Genomic DNA, 16,774 nt, shown 5'->3' on the forward strand with positions numbered 1-16,774 from the left:
TCCTGAGGAGCATTGCTGTCCTGAGGGAATTGGGGTCTATCCCTAAGGAGCACTGCTGTCCTGAGGAATTGGGGTCTATCCCTGAGGAGCACTGCTGTCCTGAGGGAATTGGGGCTCCATCCCTGAGGAGCATTGCTGTCCTGAGGGAATTGGGGTCCATCCCTGAGGAGCACTGCTGTCCTGAGGGAATTGGGGTCCATCCTGAGGAGCACTGCTGTCCTGAGGGAATTGGGGTCCATCCCTGAGGAGCATTGCTGTCCTGAGGGAATTGGGGTCCATCCTGAGGAGCACTGCTGTCCTGAGGAATTGAGGGGTCTATCCCTGAGGAGCACTGCTGTCCTGAGGGAACTGGGGTCCATCCTGAGGAGCACTGCTGTCCTGAGGGAATTGGGGTCCATCCTGAGGAGCACTGCTGTCCTTCAGGGAATTGGGGTCCATCCCTGAGGAGCACTGCTGTCCTGAGGGAATCGGGGGTCCATCCCTGAGGAGCACTGCTGTCCTTCAGGGAATTGGGGTCCATCCCTGAGGAGCACTGCTGTCCTGAGGGAATTGGGGTCCATCCCTAAGGAGCACTGCTGTCCTGAGGGAATCGGGGGTCCATCCCTAAGGAGCACTGCTGTCCTCAGGGAACTGGGGCTCCCTCCCCACAGCAGGCACAAGCTGGGGACTCTGCAGAGCCAGGGCTGTGCTGCTGTCAAGGGCACGGCGCGTCTCCGCGGTGTCCCTGACCCAGAGCCTGCAGGAAAGCTGTCCAAAGGAATTAGGGCCAGACACGGTGTGGGTGCCACGGGGGGGTTCCTGGCACCGGAGAGCTGCAGAGATGCTGCTGGCTCTGCTCCTGCCCTGGGAGGAGCCTGGGGCAGCTGTGCTGGCTCTGACAGCTCCCTGACAGAGGGAATAAATGCAAACCCACCCTCCCTAGGGAACGGCTGGCAGGGCCCGAGCCTTGGGCTGCCACAGAGGGTGGAGGGACCTAAACTGGGTGATGTGGGACAGGGAACGGTGACTCTGCTGGGTCCTCACTGGCACAAACCAGGCCAACTGTGGGAAAAGGGACATTTGCAGCACAGGGACCTCAGAACTTCCTTTGCCAACTGTTTACAAGCTCGGGGTGCTGGTGTGTCCCTGTCAGCCTATGGATGTTGGGGTGGTGGGGAGGTCACTGCCATCAGACTGTGACTTCTATCCTTCCCATGCCTTATGGACTTCCCACTGCTGTAATTTAAGCTCTATTCAGGATGAAAAGAGATCATAGAATCATAGTTTGGGCTGCAAGGGACCTTAAAGCTCATCTCATTCCACCCCCTGCCATGGCAGGAACACCTTCCACTAGATGTTAATTGCCTTGGTGCAATTTCAGTGAAAATAAGAAAATCAACAAATTAAATAAATTAAATTAAATTTAAAATTAAATATAAAACATCCAAACAAATATATTCCCATGTGCTTAACACAGAAATTACTGCAGCATTAAGCTCTGAAATGTAGGTCATATCAGATAATCAAAAAACCCCCAGCAAAAAATGAAATCCCTCCCTGGTTTATATTTGTGGGTTCATTCCTAATTCATGGATTCATGTATCTGGAGCTGCTCTATGTGTGATTCCAGCCCCCACCCACAAATCAGACCCCTGCTTGTGCACCCTGCTCTGTTTCTCGTGCCTAGCTCAGACAGAGCAGGAGAGCCAAGCCTGGCAGTGCCAGGGAAATCAGTGTCTCATGGACAGGCCATGGCATCTCAGCAGCACCGGAACTGGCGTGGGCCGAGGGGAAGCCAGGCCCCTCTCCTGGAGCTGTGGGTTCATCTGCAAACCACGGGGCAGGAGGCAAACCAAGGGAGCACGGCTGAGGAGAAGGGAGGGACTCTGCCCAAACTACCATCACCAGCCTCTCCCCCTCCAAGGGAGCACAGTCACCTGCAAGTCACGATGGGATGGTCCCAGCCTCACCCAGAAAAACTCAAAGGAAGAAAACAACAAAATGGACTCGGGTGGATCAACCACTTCCACCATTTCGTGGTTGCCAACCAAGTTTATTCCAAGCAAGGAGCAGACAGGAACGGAAAGCCACTCCTGGAGGTACATGCATGGCTCTGCAGCCAGAGGTTCACTCTGTGTACACACCTTTAAATATAATACCTGGGCTAGAATAATCTTTATAAAAAAGTGTGTTGCATGCACCTGGCCTCCAAACGAGCCCCAGTATTGCGTATTAGACTCACACTCAGTTCTTGAAAAACCGTATAAATGATCTTTAAAAAACAAGGCTGACAGAAGGACATCAGCCCACGGCATGGCCAGGTCCTGGAGGGCCAGCACCGCTCTGCCCCAGGGCACGGGGCTGCACTCACCCCTGAGCTGTGGCCACCGAGGGACACACGGGCTGGGGGTGGCTCTGGCTGGAAACCACGGCAGTGCCCGTCTGTTGTAAGTCCTTGGATGAGAGCGGGCAGCGACTGCTGCTGGGAAGGAGCATGATCCAGCCGGGATGTGCCTTCATGCCCACGCGGGCCCGCAGCCCTGGGGCCGGGCGGTGCCACATGCACGGGGAGGGAAGGGCTTTCCTAGCAGCTAGCGAGGGAACACGCACGGAGGACCCAACGGGGAGCGCTACCTCGGGGATCACTCTATTTCTACCTACGAGGGAAGGGCTGGCGCAGCCGGCGAGCTCCGGAGCAGCCCCCGGGCCCCGTCCGGGCTGGAGCCGGCGGGACCCGCGCGGGGACGGCGTCAGGACAGAGAGGTGATGTTGGACCTGCCGCCCGGCGGGGCCATGATCTTCTGCGCCGTGCGCCGGGCAATGTGGTCATCGGCCTGGGACCCTGCGGAGAGCAGAGAGAGGGGCAGTCCCACTGCTGGAATGCCACAAGCACAAAACATTTCCTCAGGAAATACTAATACTTTCATTATATGCCATTGTGGACACTCTATGAGCATGGCACCGTTTGGAATGGCTGTATTTGCCTGAACTTAATTTTTCATTGTTTGTTTCTGGAAGATTTATAAGTGGCTTTCCTAGAAATAAATTCTGTATATAACAAAATGTGGGGACTGGTAACATTTATCAAACAATATGGGACCCATGTGATCCAACCAGCTAAAAACCATTATGGAAGTGGTTTTAGGGCAGAGCATTGGCTTTCCAAGCTCCCCACAGCTGCTTTCTGCAGGCCAAATGATGCTGAATCACTGCCTGCTCTGGCTCCTGGGAACAGAGCCCCCACCAGGCTTTGTGCATTGACATAAATACTGTGGAGCACTCCAGCGCTTTCTGTGCTGCACTCGGTGCCTTGGCTGCAGCCACAGGACACCGCTGAAGTTCCTGTGGCTGAGCCCAGCTGGCAGTGCCCCCGCCCAGGCCCTCCCCTGGCCCCACGTACCGGACAGGCTGAAGCCAGACTGGTGCAGGTTGCGCACGGGCGGCGCCGCGGCTTTGCCGGCGCAGGGTGCGACGCGCGGGGCCGCGGCCTTGACGCTGGCCGGCACCTCGTGCACCGGCCCGTCGTACATCCCCCGGGGCACGCCGTGCACCTCGGCCAGCTGCAGGGACAACAGGGTCAGCCACAGTCACCCTAGCTATCATCCCCCTCCCCGCTGTCCTCCTCAGCGGGAACTACACCCTCAGCACTCCCAATCACCCAAGAGCCTCTATACCTCATTTTCTCCTGCTGGCCCCTTGCTATAACATGATACATCTCTATGCTCGCTGAGACCAACCGTGCCCCTTTCGACCTAACAGAAGGAGAATCCGCACTAGTACCCGGATTCAATGTAGAGTATGCAGCAGGGCCTTTCACACTCTTCTTTTTAGCCGAATACGGCAACATCATACTCATGAATACGCTGACTACTATCCTGTTCTTCAACCCAAGCCTCTTCAACCCCCTCAAGAACTATTCCCTGTCGTACTAGCCACAAAAGTCCTGCTCTTATCAGCAGGATTCCTATGAATCCACACCTCTTACCCATGATTCCGGTATGGCCAGTTGATACACCTACGATGAGAAACCTTCCTGCCGCTCACACTGGCCCTGTGCCTCTGACATAGCAGCACACCAATCTGCTACACGGGCCTCCCTCCTCACCTGAGGCCCTACTGGAAATGTGCCTGAACACTAAGGGTCACTGTGGTAAAGTGAACATGGAGCCCTCTCATTTCCTAGCACTTTGAAAAAGCAGGAATCGAACCTACGCTAGAGGAATCAAAACCCTCCATACTTCCTTTATATTACTTTCTAGTAGAGTCAGCTAATTAAAGCACCTGAGTTGCATTTAGGGGATGCAGGGTAATGGCCTGCAGACTTTAGCAGAAATTAGAGTTTAACTCTGAGGCAGCGGCCTCCAGCTGTGCCAGGGGAGACTCAGGCTGGGTACAGGAACATTCCTCCATGGAAAGGGCTGCCCAGCCCTGGCACAGCTGCCTGGCCCTGGCACAGGGGCCCGGGGCTGCTCTGGAGTCCCCATCCCTGGAGGGATTTCAAAACCCGTGTGGATGTGGCACCTGGGGACATGGGGCAGTGGTGGCTGTGGCAGAGCTGGGAGAATGATGGTCTTCAAAGGACTTTCAACCTGGCCTTGGACACCTCCAGGGATGGGGCATCTGCACCTTCTCTGGGTCCCATTCCCACGGTGCAGGGAGCTGGCACATCCCCATCCTGCCCTCCAGCACCCCAGACACCCTGAGGAACACCAGAGCCAGGGCTCCTGCCTCTGCAGTTAATGTGGGTCACTGATTCCTGCTCTGCCTTTGTGTAGGATGCAGAATTACAGTGTCTGCAACACCACACAGAAAAGGGACGGAGGACAAAGCTCTTAAGAAGCCCTTTACATATTTGCATGTCTTTGTGTCTCTTTAAACAGCTGTGCCAGCACAGGGGAGGATTTATCTTACTATATTCCAGTACCTACAGGCCCCTACACTCCAAAGGCTGCAGAGCAGACACTGGGAATACAGCAACAGAAATTTCTCTAGCACAGGTAAGAGAGGAATTCCTGCCTCTACATCATTACAAAGAAGTCATATCTTTGCTTTGTAACATTGTGATAGGCTAATAAAACTGTCATTATTAGCTCTAATACTAAGAATTCTTGACTGAGGAGCCAGGCAGTTACACGAAAACACACAGAAAGAAATAGCATTGATAATATTCCTGCTGCTGTTGCAGGTTTGCCAGCACAGCAGCTCCAATACACTACAGCTGAGAGATTGTGATCAAAACAAGGGATTATGGCAAATAAAACTCTCCTTACCCTGTTTCTTGCCTTTATCCTTTTATAAACGAAGTCAGGGAATGTCTTCCTAGGGATGAAGCGACCCGAGCCCTGGGTGACACACAGATTTCCATCTTCAAGGACAACTCTTCCCTGACTTATGACCAAGGTTGGGACCCCGTGGCACTCAGTGCCTTCAAATATGTTGTACTCCACATTCTGGAAAAAGCAAACCCTGATATTCAGTGCCTGCAGGATTTAAGAGGAGGCGAACAATGCCCCCCATTTTTGTGCACTGCTCCTCGTGCACCATCAGTCAGAACTAACCAACCCCCTGTATTTCAAATAACAAGATTCCAATGGGAAGCAAACTGGAAGGGAGAAAATAAACCTTAAAACCAATCATATTAAACTACAGCAATAGTTTAATACTTTTTAATAAAATATATTTATATTATTATACTCTTTATATATTATTTACGGAATATTTAAATTTTGTATTATATTAAGATTAATACCATTATATATCAAACTATAGCAATAGTTTAAAACGTATTAAACTGTAACTAATACACAATGCACTTCAGCAATAGTTCAATACTTCAGTTCAGCACTGACATTTTTCTAGTCAACTGCAAATACACAGACCTTAAGATTTCCTTACCAGATGTCAGCTGTCTTGGAGTGCTCACTCAGTACCAATCCCACCCTTTACAGCAATAAAAGGATATTTTCCTACTATTTTTAAAATCAAATGCTAGGTCCTTCATCAGTTTATCCACACAGACAACTCCTCCCGTGCTGAATAATCTGATCTAGCTAAAGCCATGCATTGCCTTCCAGATCTCTTCTGCCTGTAAGACCAGCACCAGAAAATAATTTAAAATGTATTTTACCGAGTGGTGGGTTTTTGCTGAGATGATTTTCGTAGCCTTGGGGTTCCAGAGCACCAGGTCTGCATCAGCACCCACAGCCACGCGCCCCTTCCTGGGGTAGCAGTTGAAGATCTTGGCAGCATTGGTGCTGGTCACTGCCACAAAATCATTCTCATCCATCTTCCCGGGGACCTGGGGAGCAGGAAACATTCCAGGTGGACAAGGGTTGTGGGCAGGTCCCTCCCCATGGCCGGGCATGGGCTGTCCCCTGGCAGGAGCCACTGTCCCCACCCCTGTGCCCATGTAGGTGAGGGTCTGCTCTGCCACAGGGCTGTGTTACAGGGGAGGGGGATGTGAGGATGAGCCTTGTCCCTGTGGCATAAAGGATATGAGAGACAGGGTTTATTTTCCTTGGACTCCAAAGGCTGAGGTCTCTGAAAAACAAGACCTTCACTGGTTGGCTCCAGCTCCTGCACAGGCATCTCAGGATCACTGAAGAGGGTTGAGGACAGCCCAGTGAAGAAAGACTGGAAGTGAACCCAACCAGTGCTGTTTCTTTACCATCTTCACTCGTCATCTTAAGAAAAGTTCTATTTCTCTTTGAACAAAGCCCATCTAAGAGAGGTTTCAGGGTGGCTTGGCTCCCAAGCTCCTGCAGTCTGCACGGGGACATCTGCTCTGTGGGATGCAGGATAGAGCTCCCCAGGGATGCTGCTGGCAGGCAGATGTGCACTGGGGTGCAGGGACACGGGCTGATGCCAGCCTTGCATCACAGCCTTGCTGCCAGGCACACAGGGGTGACAGGAGCCTGCTGGGGTCACCTGGCAGCCTGAAGCATGGCCACAGTCACCTCCCACAGGAGAGGCATCCTCTCCCCATCCACCTGCCCAGCCCTCTGTGAGCACCAGGGGACAGGAGCACCCCATCACCCTGGGGAGAAAGTGCTGCAGAGACTCCCTGGTGACTGAGCAGAGCAGAGGGTGGTCCCTGCACCACAGCCTTCAAAGACACCGTGCAGGCATTTGTGTGTGTCAGTCTGTCGTCAGCAGCTCTCTGAAGCTGCAGCAGTGTCTAGACAGTGTCACTGCTGTGCCTTGTCTGCATTAAGGAGACTGTGACAGCTGGGAGCCCAGGCTCAGCTCCCTGCAGCACCTACCACGCACTTCTCCCAGACGATGGCCATCCTCTCCTCGACGCCGTTGGTGCCCTCGGGGATCAGGGTGAAGTTGTCCTTGCCCACGGCCTTCTGCGCAGTGGTGAAGGCGCAGTGGGCACTGCCTGTGACCTGCAGGTCCCCGCTGGGGAGAGGACAGGGCAGGGCTCAGGGAGGGGGGCACTGATGGCCCCCCAGGCTGGCAAAGCCCCCCTTGCTGGGCAGACCATGGGGCCCAGAGGCTCGTGGGCTCGGGCCCCACAGCGATGCCGGTGCTGTAAATGGCATTGGGTGGGCACGGGCAGGATGCAGACAGGGCAGGGCAGCTGTGCCCAGCTGTGCCCAGGTGTGCCCAGGTGTGCCACGGGACCCACCTGGAGAGCAGAGTGCTGAGGTGATCGGGCGTGCTGGGGTCGGGGCTGATGGGCGGGGACGTGACCAAGGCGGCGGCTTTGGCCCAGTTTTTGCTCCAGTAGTGGGAGCCATCCGTGCCCAGGCCGGCCGTGATGGGCTCCCCGTACACCACGGCACCTGCAGAGCGAGGGGCTGTCAGGGCAGCAGGGCACACACACAGCCCTGCCAGAACCACACACGGCAGCTCCACTCCTTCAGCACTGCCAGGGCCTCGCTAACCCTTCACATTATCTCAGGTGGCTGGGAGACGCTGTCAAAGCAAGTTCTGGATCTGTCTGTCCCCTCCTTACACCAGGCACACATTCCTACGAGCTGTCATGCCTTCCTTTAAACCAAACCTGTCTCTGTCTGGCAGCCACCGGGCCGGGGGAAGCGGTGACTGTGCTCCCCTTCCACCCTGCTCCCCACAGGACTGATCCCAGCCCTTCCCACTCCACCCCCAGCCACAATTTGGAGCTTGCTCCACATCTGTTTTTCATTCAGTTCACACCAAACGATGACAAGTGGATTATTCCCCGTTTCTCAGCTGTGTCTGCCTAGATGGAAGTGTCACAGCTTCCAACACATCCAATCCTCCCAGCTCCAAGCAATTAGCTCTGGCACAGCCTGCCATGGAAACCAGCACGAGCCTCAGCGCCCTCAGTGAGGGGGAGCTCAGGAGATGAGGACTTCTCAGACCTCCCAGTCAGAATGAGATTCCTGGCTGGATTCAGAGGTTCAGTGATTGCCTGTGCAGGCCAGTGTTACCTTTCCTCTTGGCCTGAGCCAGGACATCTGCAGCCCCCCTGCTCATGACCTTGGTGACATAGAGGGGGCAGTTGGCCTGCCTGGCAATGGTGATGGCACGGAACACGGCCTCTGCCTCCACCTGTGGGCACAAGAACACGACACAGGTGTCCCACAACACCGGGGTCCCATGACACAGGGGTCCCATGACACAGGGGTCCCAGAACACAGGGGTCCCACAACACAGGGGTCCCACGACACAGGTGTCCCACGACACAGGGGTCCCATGACACAGGGGTCCCATGACACAGGGGTCCCATGACACAGGGGTCCATGACACAGGGGTCCATGGTCCCAGGACACAGGGGTCCCATGACACAGGGGTCCCAGGACACAGGGGTCCAGGGATACAGGGCTCCCATGACACAGGGGTCCCATGACACAGGTGTCCCATGACACAGGGGTCCCACGACACAGGGGTCCCAGCCCCTCTGCACGGTGGGACTGGAGCTTGGAGCCAGGGCTGGTGGCGTTACCTCCTCGGGGCGGCTGAGGACGTGCCCCTCCGGGCCCGTAATCCCCAGCTCCAGCAGCCTCTTCTGCTCCTGGGGGCGAGGAGGAAGGAGAGAGCAGTCAGTGATGGGCACAGCCCCCTGGAGCACCATGGGACACAGCACACCCTGGCCAGAGCCACCTGAGGGCAGGTGGGACATGGGACACTCCCCAGGGACATCCCACTCCCCAGGGCCACCTCCCAGAGACCTGTCCTGAGCTGCAGAAATGCTCCTGCATGGGAGCTGCTGTGCCCCAGCAGCACCTCTGGACCCTCCCACCCCTCAGACCCACGGTTCTGGAGGAGGGGACTCACACCCAGGCTGCCCCAGCCACAGCAAAGGGAGGGGGATCCCAGCACCTGAGCCTGCTGGAGCTGTGCAGGAGCCCCTGCAGGAGGCAGGGATGGGCACAGGGATCTGTGAGGCTGTCATTGGGGTGCAGCAAGTGCCACCTCTCCCTTTGCACCTCACCAAGCAGCCCAGAGGAAAGGGAACCCACAGTGGCAGATGCTGAGATGAGCTCTGGGATGTCCCAGGTCACTCCTGTGGCATCTGAATGCAGATGTCCAGCACACAGCTCACCCTGTCCCTCTGCTGCTCTGTACCATGCAGCCTCCCAGGCAGCTGGCACTAAGGCAAGGATGTAATCCCACTCCATGGAGCATATCCCACAGCGTCCTTTAGAGGCCCCTGCTCTTAGAGCAAGCCTATTTGTCTGTGTTCTTGTCACAGATCTCCTCCAAGTTTGTCCCCAGGGCTCAAGTGTCACCATGCTGGCAGCTGACAGAAACACTGCTGCAGCTATGAGCTGCCTGGCTCCAGAGCCAGCTGAGGAACAGGTCTCCAGATAAAATCCCAGGAGGTGGGAATTAGCCTTTATCCTGTTTGTTCAAATAAACCCATTTGAAGGATTGGATCTGGCTTTCAGTTCAGCCTTCCTCCCACACCAGACGGAATGCTGGCATGACCATGAGCCTAAGGAACTGCCAGTCTAACTCCACCTTGTGTATCTGACCCAAGCTGGAGCCAAAACTGGCTTTTCTAAGGTAAAAAGCAAAAATAAGGCCCACGAGCAGAGGCTGCAACACCAAGGAATTCCCAAGTGCTGATGGTGGACTTGAATACTGCCCATGTCACAGACACTACTGCAAAAGCCTCAAACCTCCTGATTTTTTCAAGTAATCCAAACTCCTAAGCACAACAGATAAGGGATAAAGCATCACTTAAGGCAGCCAGTCATCCTTTAGGAACCCCCAAAGTGCTTTTTGGGAACCCAAGCACCCACATGATCCATGAGGACACTGATGATTCCACGGGACACCCTGATGGTCCCGCACCTGCTGCTACAGAGGGTCCTGTTCCCTCCAAGGCTTTGGGGCTCCAGCTCCCAGGGCAGGGACAGGGACAGGGACAGGGGCAGGGACAGGGACAGGGATAGGGACAGGGCAGGGGCAGGGGCAGGGACAGGGCAGGGGCAGGGGCAGGGACAGGGACAGGGACAGGACAGGACAGGGGCAGGGACAGGGAGAGGGAGAGGGGCAGGGACAGGGACAGAGGCAGGGACAGGGACAGGGACAGGGGCAGGGACAGGGACAGGGACAGGGACAGGGACAGGGGCAGGGCCAGGGGCAGGGACAGGGGCAGGGGCAGGGGCAGGGATAGGGACAGGGACAAGGACAGGGACAGGGACAGGGGCAGGGACAGGGACAGGGGCAGGGACAGAGGCAGGGACAGGGACAGGGACAGGGACAGGGACAGGGACAGGGGCAGGGGCAGGGACAGAGGCAGGGACAGGGGCAGGGACAGGGGCAGGGATAGGGACAGGGACAAGGACAGGGACAGAGTCAGGGGCAGGGGAAGGGGCCGGGGTTCTCCCCCCCAGGGCCCTGCTCAGCCCCGGGTCCCAGTGGGCACAGCCACGGTACCTCCTCGATGATGTCTCCGTTCTCCGCGTGCACCTGGGCGATGGCCCCCAGGTCCCGGAGGGCGCAGAAGATCTCGTACATCTGCCGAGACACAGGGGTGCCCCCTCAGCCCTGCCCCCTCAGCCCTGCCAGCTCCCACCGGGCTCCGAGCGAGGCCCTGGCTCTCCCTGCGTTCCCGTGTCCTACCTGGCCATCAGTGCACTGCAGCTTGTCCTTGTAAGCCATGAACACCAGGAAGGAGTTCACACCTGGAAAAAAGAAAATGACACGTGTGGCTTTGTCCCTTTGTCACTGCCCTGGTGTGGGCTGGGCAGGGGTGGTCGGACCAGGGGGTTGTTCTGGAGAGGGTTACAATGGAAGCAAAGCAAAGCCAAGGGCTGATGTGGGAAATGTCCCCACTGACCCCAAAGCTCAGGAGTTGTGAAAGACAATAAACCCCTACTTTATGGTGCACCCGAATCAAAAAAGAAACACCTTTTTGGAGTTAGGTACCCTCTGTGACTGCTCCAAATGCACACTCAGCTGCCTCACTCCCACTGCCAGAGGGCAGGGCTGGATGGGAGATTGGGAATCAGGAATTGTTCCCTGGCAGGGTGGGCAGCCCTGGCACAGGTGCCCAGCGCAGCTGGGGCTGCCCCTGGATCCCTGGCAGTGCCCAAGGCCAGGCTGGACACTGGGGCTGGGAGCACCTGGGACAGTGGGAGGGGTCCCTGCCATGGCAGGGAATGGGATCAGGTCCTTTCCAATTCAAACCATTCCACAATTCTATGAATTGCTGTTGTATTTTGTATGGATAGAGGCAATAAGCAATACCAAACCATGACCAAATTACAGCTGTATTTCATATGTGTTCCAAGGAACAGCTCCATTACCTCAGCCACTCTGCATTTTAATAGGAAATTCACTGCGAATTTCTACGGTAATTGGCCAATTAAACCCTTGCTTGCAAGACTACAAATTACACTGAAGACATTTAGCTCTGCATTAGCATATCTGAAGGAAAGTGTAGTTCCAAACACGGCAATAGGTATTAATGAATGCATGAATCCCTGCTGCGTGGTCTACTTTCCTGCTTTCCAGCCAGCCATGTGCCAGGGACACCTCGGGATGCACAGGAGTTACAGGCACAACAGAACCACTATGGAATGCTTAAAGCTGAGTTTCCTTTTCTACGCCCTGTCCCAGAGGTTTATCTTTAAATGTTTTTTTTCTGTACACCTGACAGCCCACATCAGGGTGTCCAGCCCAACTCCTTCAGCTTCCAAAATCCCTTTCCATCACCAGGCTGCCAACTGCCCAAAGGTGAGGGCACAGACCCGGATGTTATGGCAGGAACTTGGTGCCCGTGTCCCTGTCCACAGCTCTCTCCTGGCTGGCCAAGGACAGGGAGGTGCCAGCTGCACGGGCAGGAGCGCGGCCGCCCGCGCGTGTCCCTGCAGTGCCGGGTGCCGGGGGACAGCAGGGCTGCCACGGCCGCCCCGGGACCCTGCAGCGACCTAACCCGAACCCCGACCCCGCAGGGCCCCCCTGCCCTTACCCTTGTCCTTGACCAGGGCCTCCAGCTCCTCCCTGAGGCTCTCGTGCCAGCGCGGGATGTCCATGCTCAGGCCATAGTCGCAGCAGGCCTGGCTGTCGGCCTGGTCGCGCCACTGCTCGTAGGCGGCCAGGAGGCTGCTCCCCGCGTCCGGGCACACGTGGTCAACTGTGGGGACACGGGGGTCAGGGACAGCGACAGGGACAGGGACAGGGTCAGGGACATGCTGGGCACTGTGCCCCGGCCACACGGCTGCTGCTGCTGCTGTGGGGACACGGGGGTCAGGGACAGGGACAGGGACACGCCGGGCACCGTGCCCCCGCCACAGCTGCTGCTGCTGCTGCTGCTGCAAGGACGGGCACAGCAGTGCCAGCTCACTCTCAGCGCTGCTGAGGGACAGGGGGACAGAGCTCCAGGGCTAAGTGATACACGTGCAACAGGCAAACCCCAGGGATGGCCTTGGCATGTTTCTCAGCCAGCACAGCACAGAGGATTCTGCCCTGGGACAGTTGCCATGGGCAGCACCCGTTGCCCATCACTTCCCTCAGCTCTGCTTCTGCTGGAGAGCTGTGCCAGGACTGGTGAGACTGGTCCTGCAGTCACACACTGCAGTGGTTCTTGGGAATGGAACAGGAACAGAACAGAGAGCAAAATTACTTTACATTAAGACAGAAATGGAGCCTGTGCTTAAAGCTGGGAAACTCAAAAATGCCCCACACTTGCAGAGCTGTTAAAAACATATTAAAAGGTGTTTAAAGTGTTCTTCTGTCTTGCTCTCTAATGAGGTGAGTCAGGAGCAGACAGATATTTTTAATATCCACGTGCAGCAAGGGAAAGAGGTTCTGCACAGTACACAGCACCTTCAATTAGCTCTGTGGTGTTTGGATCTGTCCAGCAGCAACAGACATTTCTGTGCTATGAATGTAAACAAACACCCCCGCAGCAGCGACCCCAGGCCTGGTGTGCCTGCTGGAAAGCAGCAGCCCCTTACTGATCATGGTGGTGCCTCCTGCCAGCGCTGCCCTGGTGCCCTGCAAGAAGCCGTCGGCGGAGCTCATGCCCCGGGCGGGCGCCTGCAGCCGCGTGTGCACGTCGATGCCGCCCGGAATCACCAGCTGCCCGTGGGCATCGATGGTCCTGGTGCCGCCGGGAACGATCAGGTGCTCCCCGATCTGCCTGCAAAGGAAATCAACGTCTCCTCTTAGCTGGCAACAGCTTTGAAGTGAGGATGCCAAAACAGCCTCTGTTGCTCCTCCCCTGGCTGCCAGCGCTCTGCAAGTCTCCCCAGCTGCAGCTACACCAGTGTAGCTCTTTCCTGACACTACTCTAAAATGCTGCCTTTATTTTTCTAAAGAAAAAATTATGGGAAGGAACCTTGTTCAAATCCCAAGGCACTGTATCATTCTAAGAAATTACATTAGCAAATATAAATTTTTAACTTACTTTATTAAGCCATCCTCCACATAAATGTCTGCGTAAAATGACTGATCATCGTTGACAATTTTTCCTCCTTTGATTAGAATGTGGTCACCCTAATGGGAAAAAAATCCACAGTTTTTTAAAGATTTTTTTGTTTGGATTCCACCTTACTCATTCCAAGCTTCAAGTAAATCTAGGTTTAGTATTTTCCCTGCAATCACTCCAGTTCAGTGACTATCTAGACTATTCTACAACCACATTTTCAAGGGGAACCATATGAAATTGTCATTTGGAGGAGCCCAGCTCTCTGAAGGGTGGCAGGAGCCAGGGGTGCATTGCTGAGCCCTGGGCACCCCCAGCTCCGAGGGCTGAGCCAGCCGTGTTCCTGCCTCAGCTCCGGCTACAGGCTTCCAGTGCATCTCATTAACCTGGTAATTTATTGCCATTCATCCGTTTTCACAGTCTCGGCTGAGGCAGATAAAGCCTCGAGGACTTGCCTCACTTCAAAGCCAGACACTGGCACAGTTTTCAGATTTGCAGAATCTTCACCCAGAATCTCTAAATAGAAAATTTAGGAAGCAGCAGCACTGATGTCTATGAGGAGCTGCAGCCTAATTTCAGAGGATTCCTTTCCTGCTGTCTGGTGTTGCTTGAAAAATTATTTCGAGTGCTGAAATGGGCAACACAAAGAGCACGGCCTGGGCACAGAACCAGCCGAGGGACGCCTGAGCACGTGGCAGCACAGCCTGGAGATGCTGCACCACAAAGAGCCGGGTCCGGAGAAAAACTGCCTAGAAACATTTTGGGGCTTGTTTAAAGGAGCATCACTGGCATATAAAGTGAAAACTAAAGAACTGCATTTCTTTTCTTTTTAACAGTCAAGGATTTACTGTCTTTATTGTTTCCCCTTGTCCCATAACATCAATCAAAAGAAGCCTCAGTGTTGCTGCCCCATGGGAGAGCCTGACGGCCCCTCCCCTTGGGAGGCCCATCTTCACCCCATCCTTACCCCATGCCCATCCTTACCCCGTCCTCACCCTCATCCTGACCCCATCCCCATCCTCACTCTGTACTCACCCTCATCCTGACCCCATCCCCATCCTTACCCCTTCCTCACCCTCATCCTGACCCCATCCCCATCCTCACTCCGTCCTCATCCTCATCCTGACCCCATGCCCATCCTCACTCTGTCCTCATCCTCATCCTGACCCCATGCCCACCCCGGTGGCAGCGCCCCACGCCCAGGATCCGCTCCCGCATCCCAGTAACGGGGCTGGTCCCTGGCTCCCGCACCCACCGGGCTCTTCCCAAGGGAGTTCTGCCACGAGCCAGCAAGAGGAGAAAAAACAAAACACAAGGCATCGCAATCGAGGGATTTGTGCCGGCTGCTGCCGGGAAGCGCCGGGAGGAGGGAATCCCCTCCCACGCAGCGCGGCCGGCGCCGGGGGAGCCGCGGGGGGACCCCGGGCTGACGGGGGAGGCAGAGCTGGGGATGCTCTCACGCTGCCGAGCCCATCCCGCGATGAGAGCGTGCCCGGGGCACATCTCCGGCTCCGGCGGCGCAGGCGGCCGGGGCACGGCGGGGCAGCCCCGCTGCGGAGCCCGCCCGCCTTTGTCCCCCCGGGGCGGCCCCGGGACAAAGCGCCGGGACCGCCGGGCTCCGGCCGGGCCGCGCAACAAAGGAGCGGAGCGGAGCGGAGCGGGCGGGCTGCGAGGGGCGGACAGGGCAGGGGCTCGGCCCCGCGGCACCGGCCCCGCCGGCACCGGCCCCGCCGGCAACGGCCCCGCCGGCAACGGCCCCGCCGGGCGCTCACCCCGGGGCGGGCAGGCGCCCCCCGGCTGTGCGAGACCGCCCGCCCCGCTCCATCTCCGCCGGCCGGAGCGACCCCCGGCCCGGCCCGGCCCGGCTCGCAGCCCCGCGGCCCCGCAGCCCTCGCCCCGCGGGGACGGAGCCCTCACCGTGCCGCGGCTCCCGCTCCTCCTGCCCGGCTGCGACATCGCCGCCGCCTCCGCCGCGTGTGTGCGGGGCTGCCGCGCGTGCCCGCGCCCGCCGCCGCGCGCCCCCGCCTGCGTGCGCGCCCCCGCCCGCCCCGCCGCGCGCCCGGCCGCCGACAGAGCCGGTCCGGCGGGGCCGAGCGGGGCCGAGCGGGGCCGAGCGGGGCCGGCAGCGGCGGGGCGCTCACAGCCGTGCCCCCCGGGGAAAGGCGGCCGCTCGGCGCTCCCGCACCGCGCCCTGCTCAAACCCGCGCCGCGGGGACGGGCCCAGCGCCCGCTCCCGGAGGCAGCTCCGCGGCACCGGACGGGACGGGGCGGGACGGGACAGGACGGGGAGGAACGGGACAGCCGGACGGGTCCCCGCTCGCCCTCCCGCCGCGGTCTCGGCAAGGCCGGCCGGCCCAGGCACCCCGGCCCCTGTCCCGGCGCAGTCCCGTTACCTGCCCGCAGCCGTCGGGCAGCGCAGCCGGAGCTCTCGGGGGCAGCGCGGCCGCGGCGGGGCCGGGGTCGGGGCCGGGGCCGGGGCCGGGGTCGGGGCCGGGGCCAGGGTCGGGGCTCGGTCCCGCGTCGGGGCTCGGTCCCGGCTGGGTGTCGCGGCGGTGCCCCCCGACGGGTGTTGCTGTTCCGGAGGCAGCGAGCGAGGCGAAGTTCAGCGTCTTGTTGTCGAAGGCGTCCTCCACGCTGCAGAACATCCCGCCGCGCTTCTGCCGCGGCCGCGGGCTGCCCGCGCCCAGCCCCGCAAAGCAGGCGGGCAGAGCCTCCTCCTGCCGCCCCGCCATGGGCCCGCACCGCCGCTCCCGCAGCCGCTCCCGCAGCCGCTCGCCCTGGCGAGGAGAGCCCCGCGCCGCGTTAAGAGCCGCCCAAGGACCCCCGCCCCTCCCGGTGCCCATCCAGCCGTGCCCGGCCCCGCGTGCGACCGCGAGGTGACATCTCCGGCGTCTGTGATGGCAGAGACAGCGCGGGGTTGGC

At 57.9% G+C, this 16,774-nt stretch overlaps 1 protein-coding gene across 2 annotated transcripts; it reads right to left on the reverse strand.

The window, feature by feature from the left end:
- Nucleotides 1-1,995: 1,995 nt before the first annotated feature.
- DPYSL4 (dihydropyrimidinase like 4) lies at nt 1,996-16,714 on the reverse strand. Of its 2 annotated transcripts, none has more exons than XM_054637072.2 (14): nt 16,246-16,714; nt 13,835-13,923; nt 13,383-13,567; nt 12,395-12,559; nt 11,044-11,105; nt 10,858-10,938; nt 8,915-8,983; nt 8,400-8,520; nt 7,613-7,769; nt 7,242-7,383; nt 6,107-6,277; nt 5,250-5,429; nt 3,380-3,539; nt 1,996-2,821 (listed from the first exon to the last, which is right to left on the reverse strand). In XM_054637072.2, exons 1-14 carry the CDS (start codon nt 16,693-16,695, stop codon nt 2,730-2,732), a joined length of 2,124 nt encoding a protein of 707 aa, XP_054493047.2. In that variant the 5' UTR covers nt 16,696-16,714; the 3' UTR covers nt 1,996-2,729. The 2 variants fall into 2 exon arrangements, with proteins under 2 accessions (XP_054493047.2, XP_054493048.2); XM_054637073.2 differs by lacking the exon at nt 16,246-16,714 and adding an exon at nt 15,770-15,870.
- Between the last annotated feature and the right edge of the window lie 60 nt (nt 16,715-16,774).

This window comes from Agelaius phoeniceus, chromosome 9 (assembly GCF_051311805.1).
Source record: "Agelaius phoeniceus isolate bAgePho1 chromosome 9, bAgePho1.hap1, whole genome shotgun sequence".
Lineage (NCBI taxonomy): Eukaryota > Metazoa > Chordata > Aves > Passeriformes > Icteridae > Agelaius > Agelaius phoeniceus.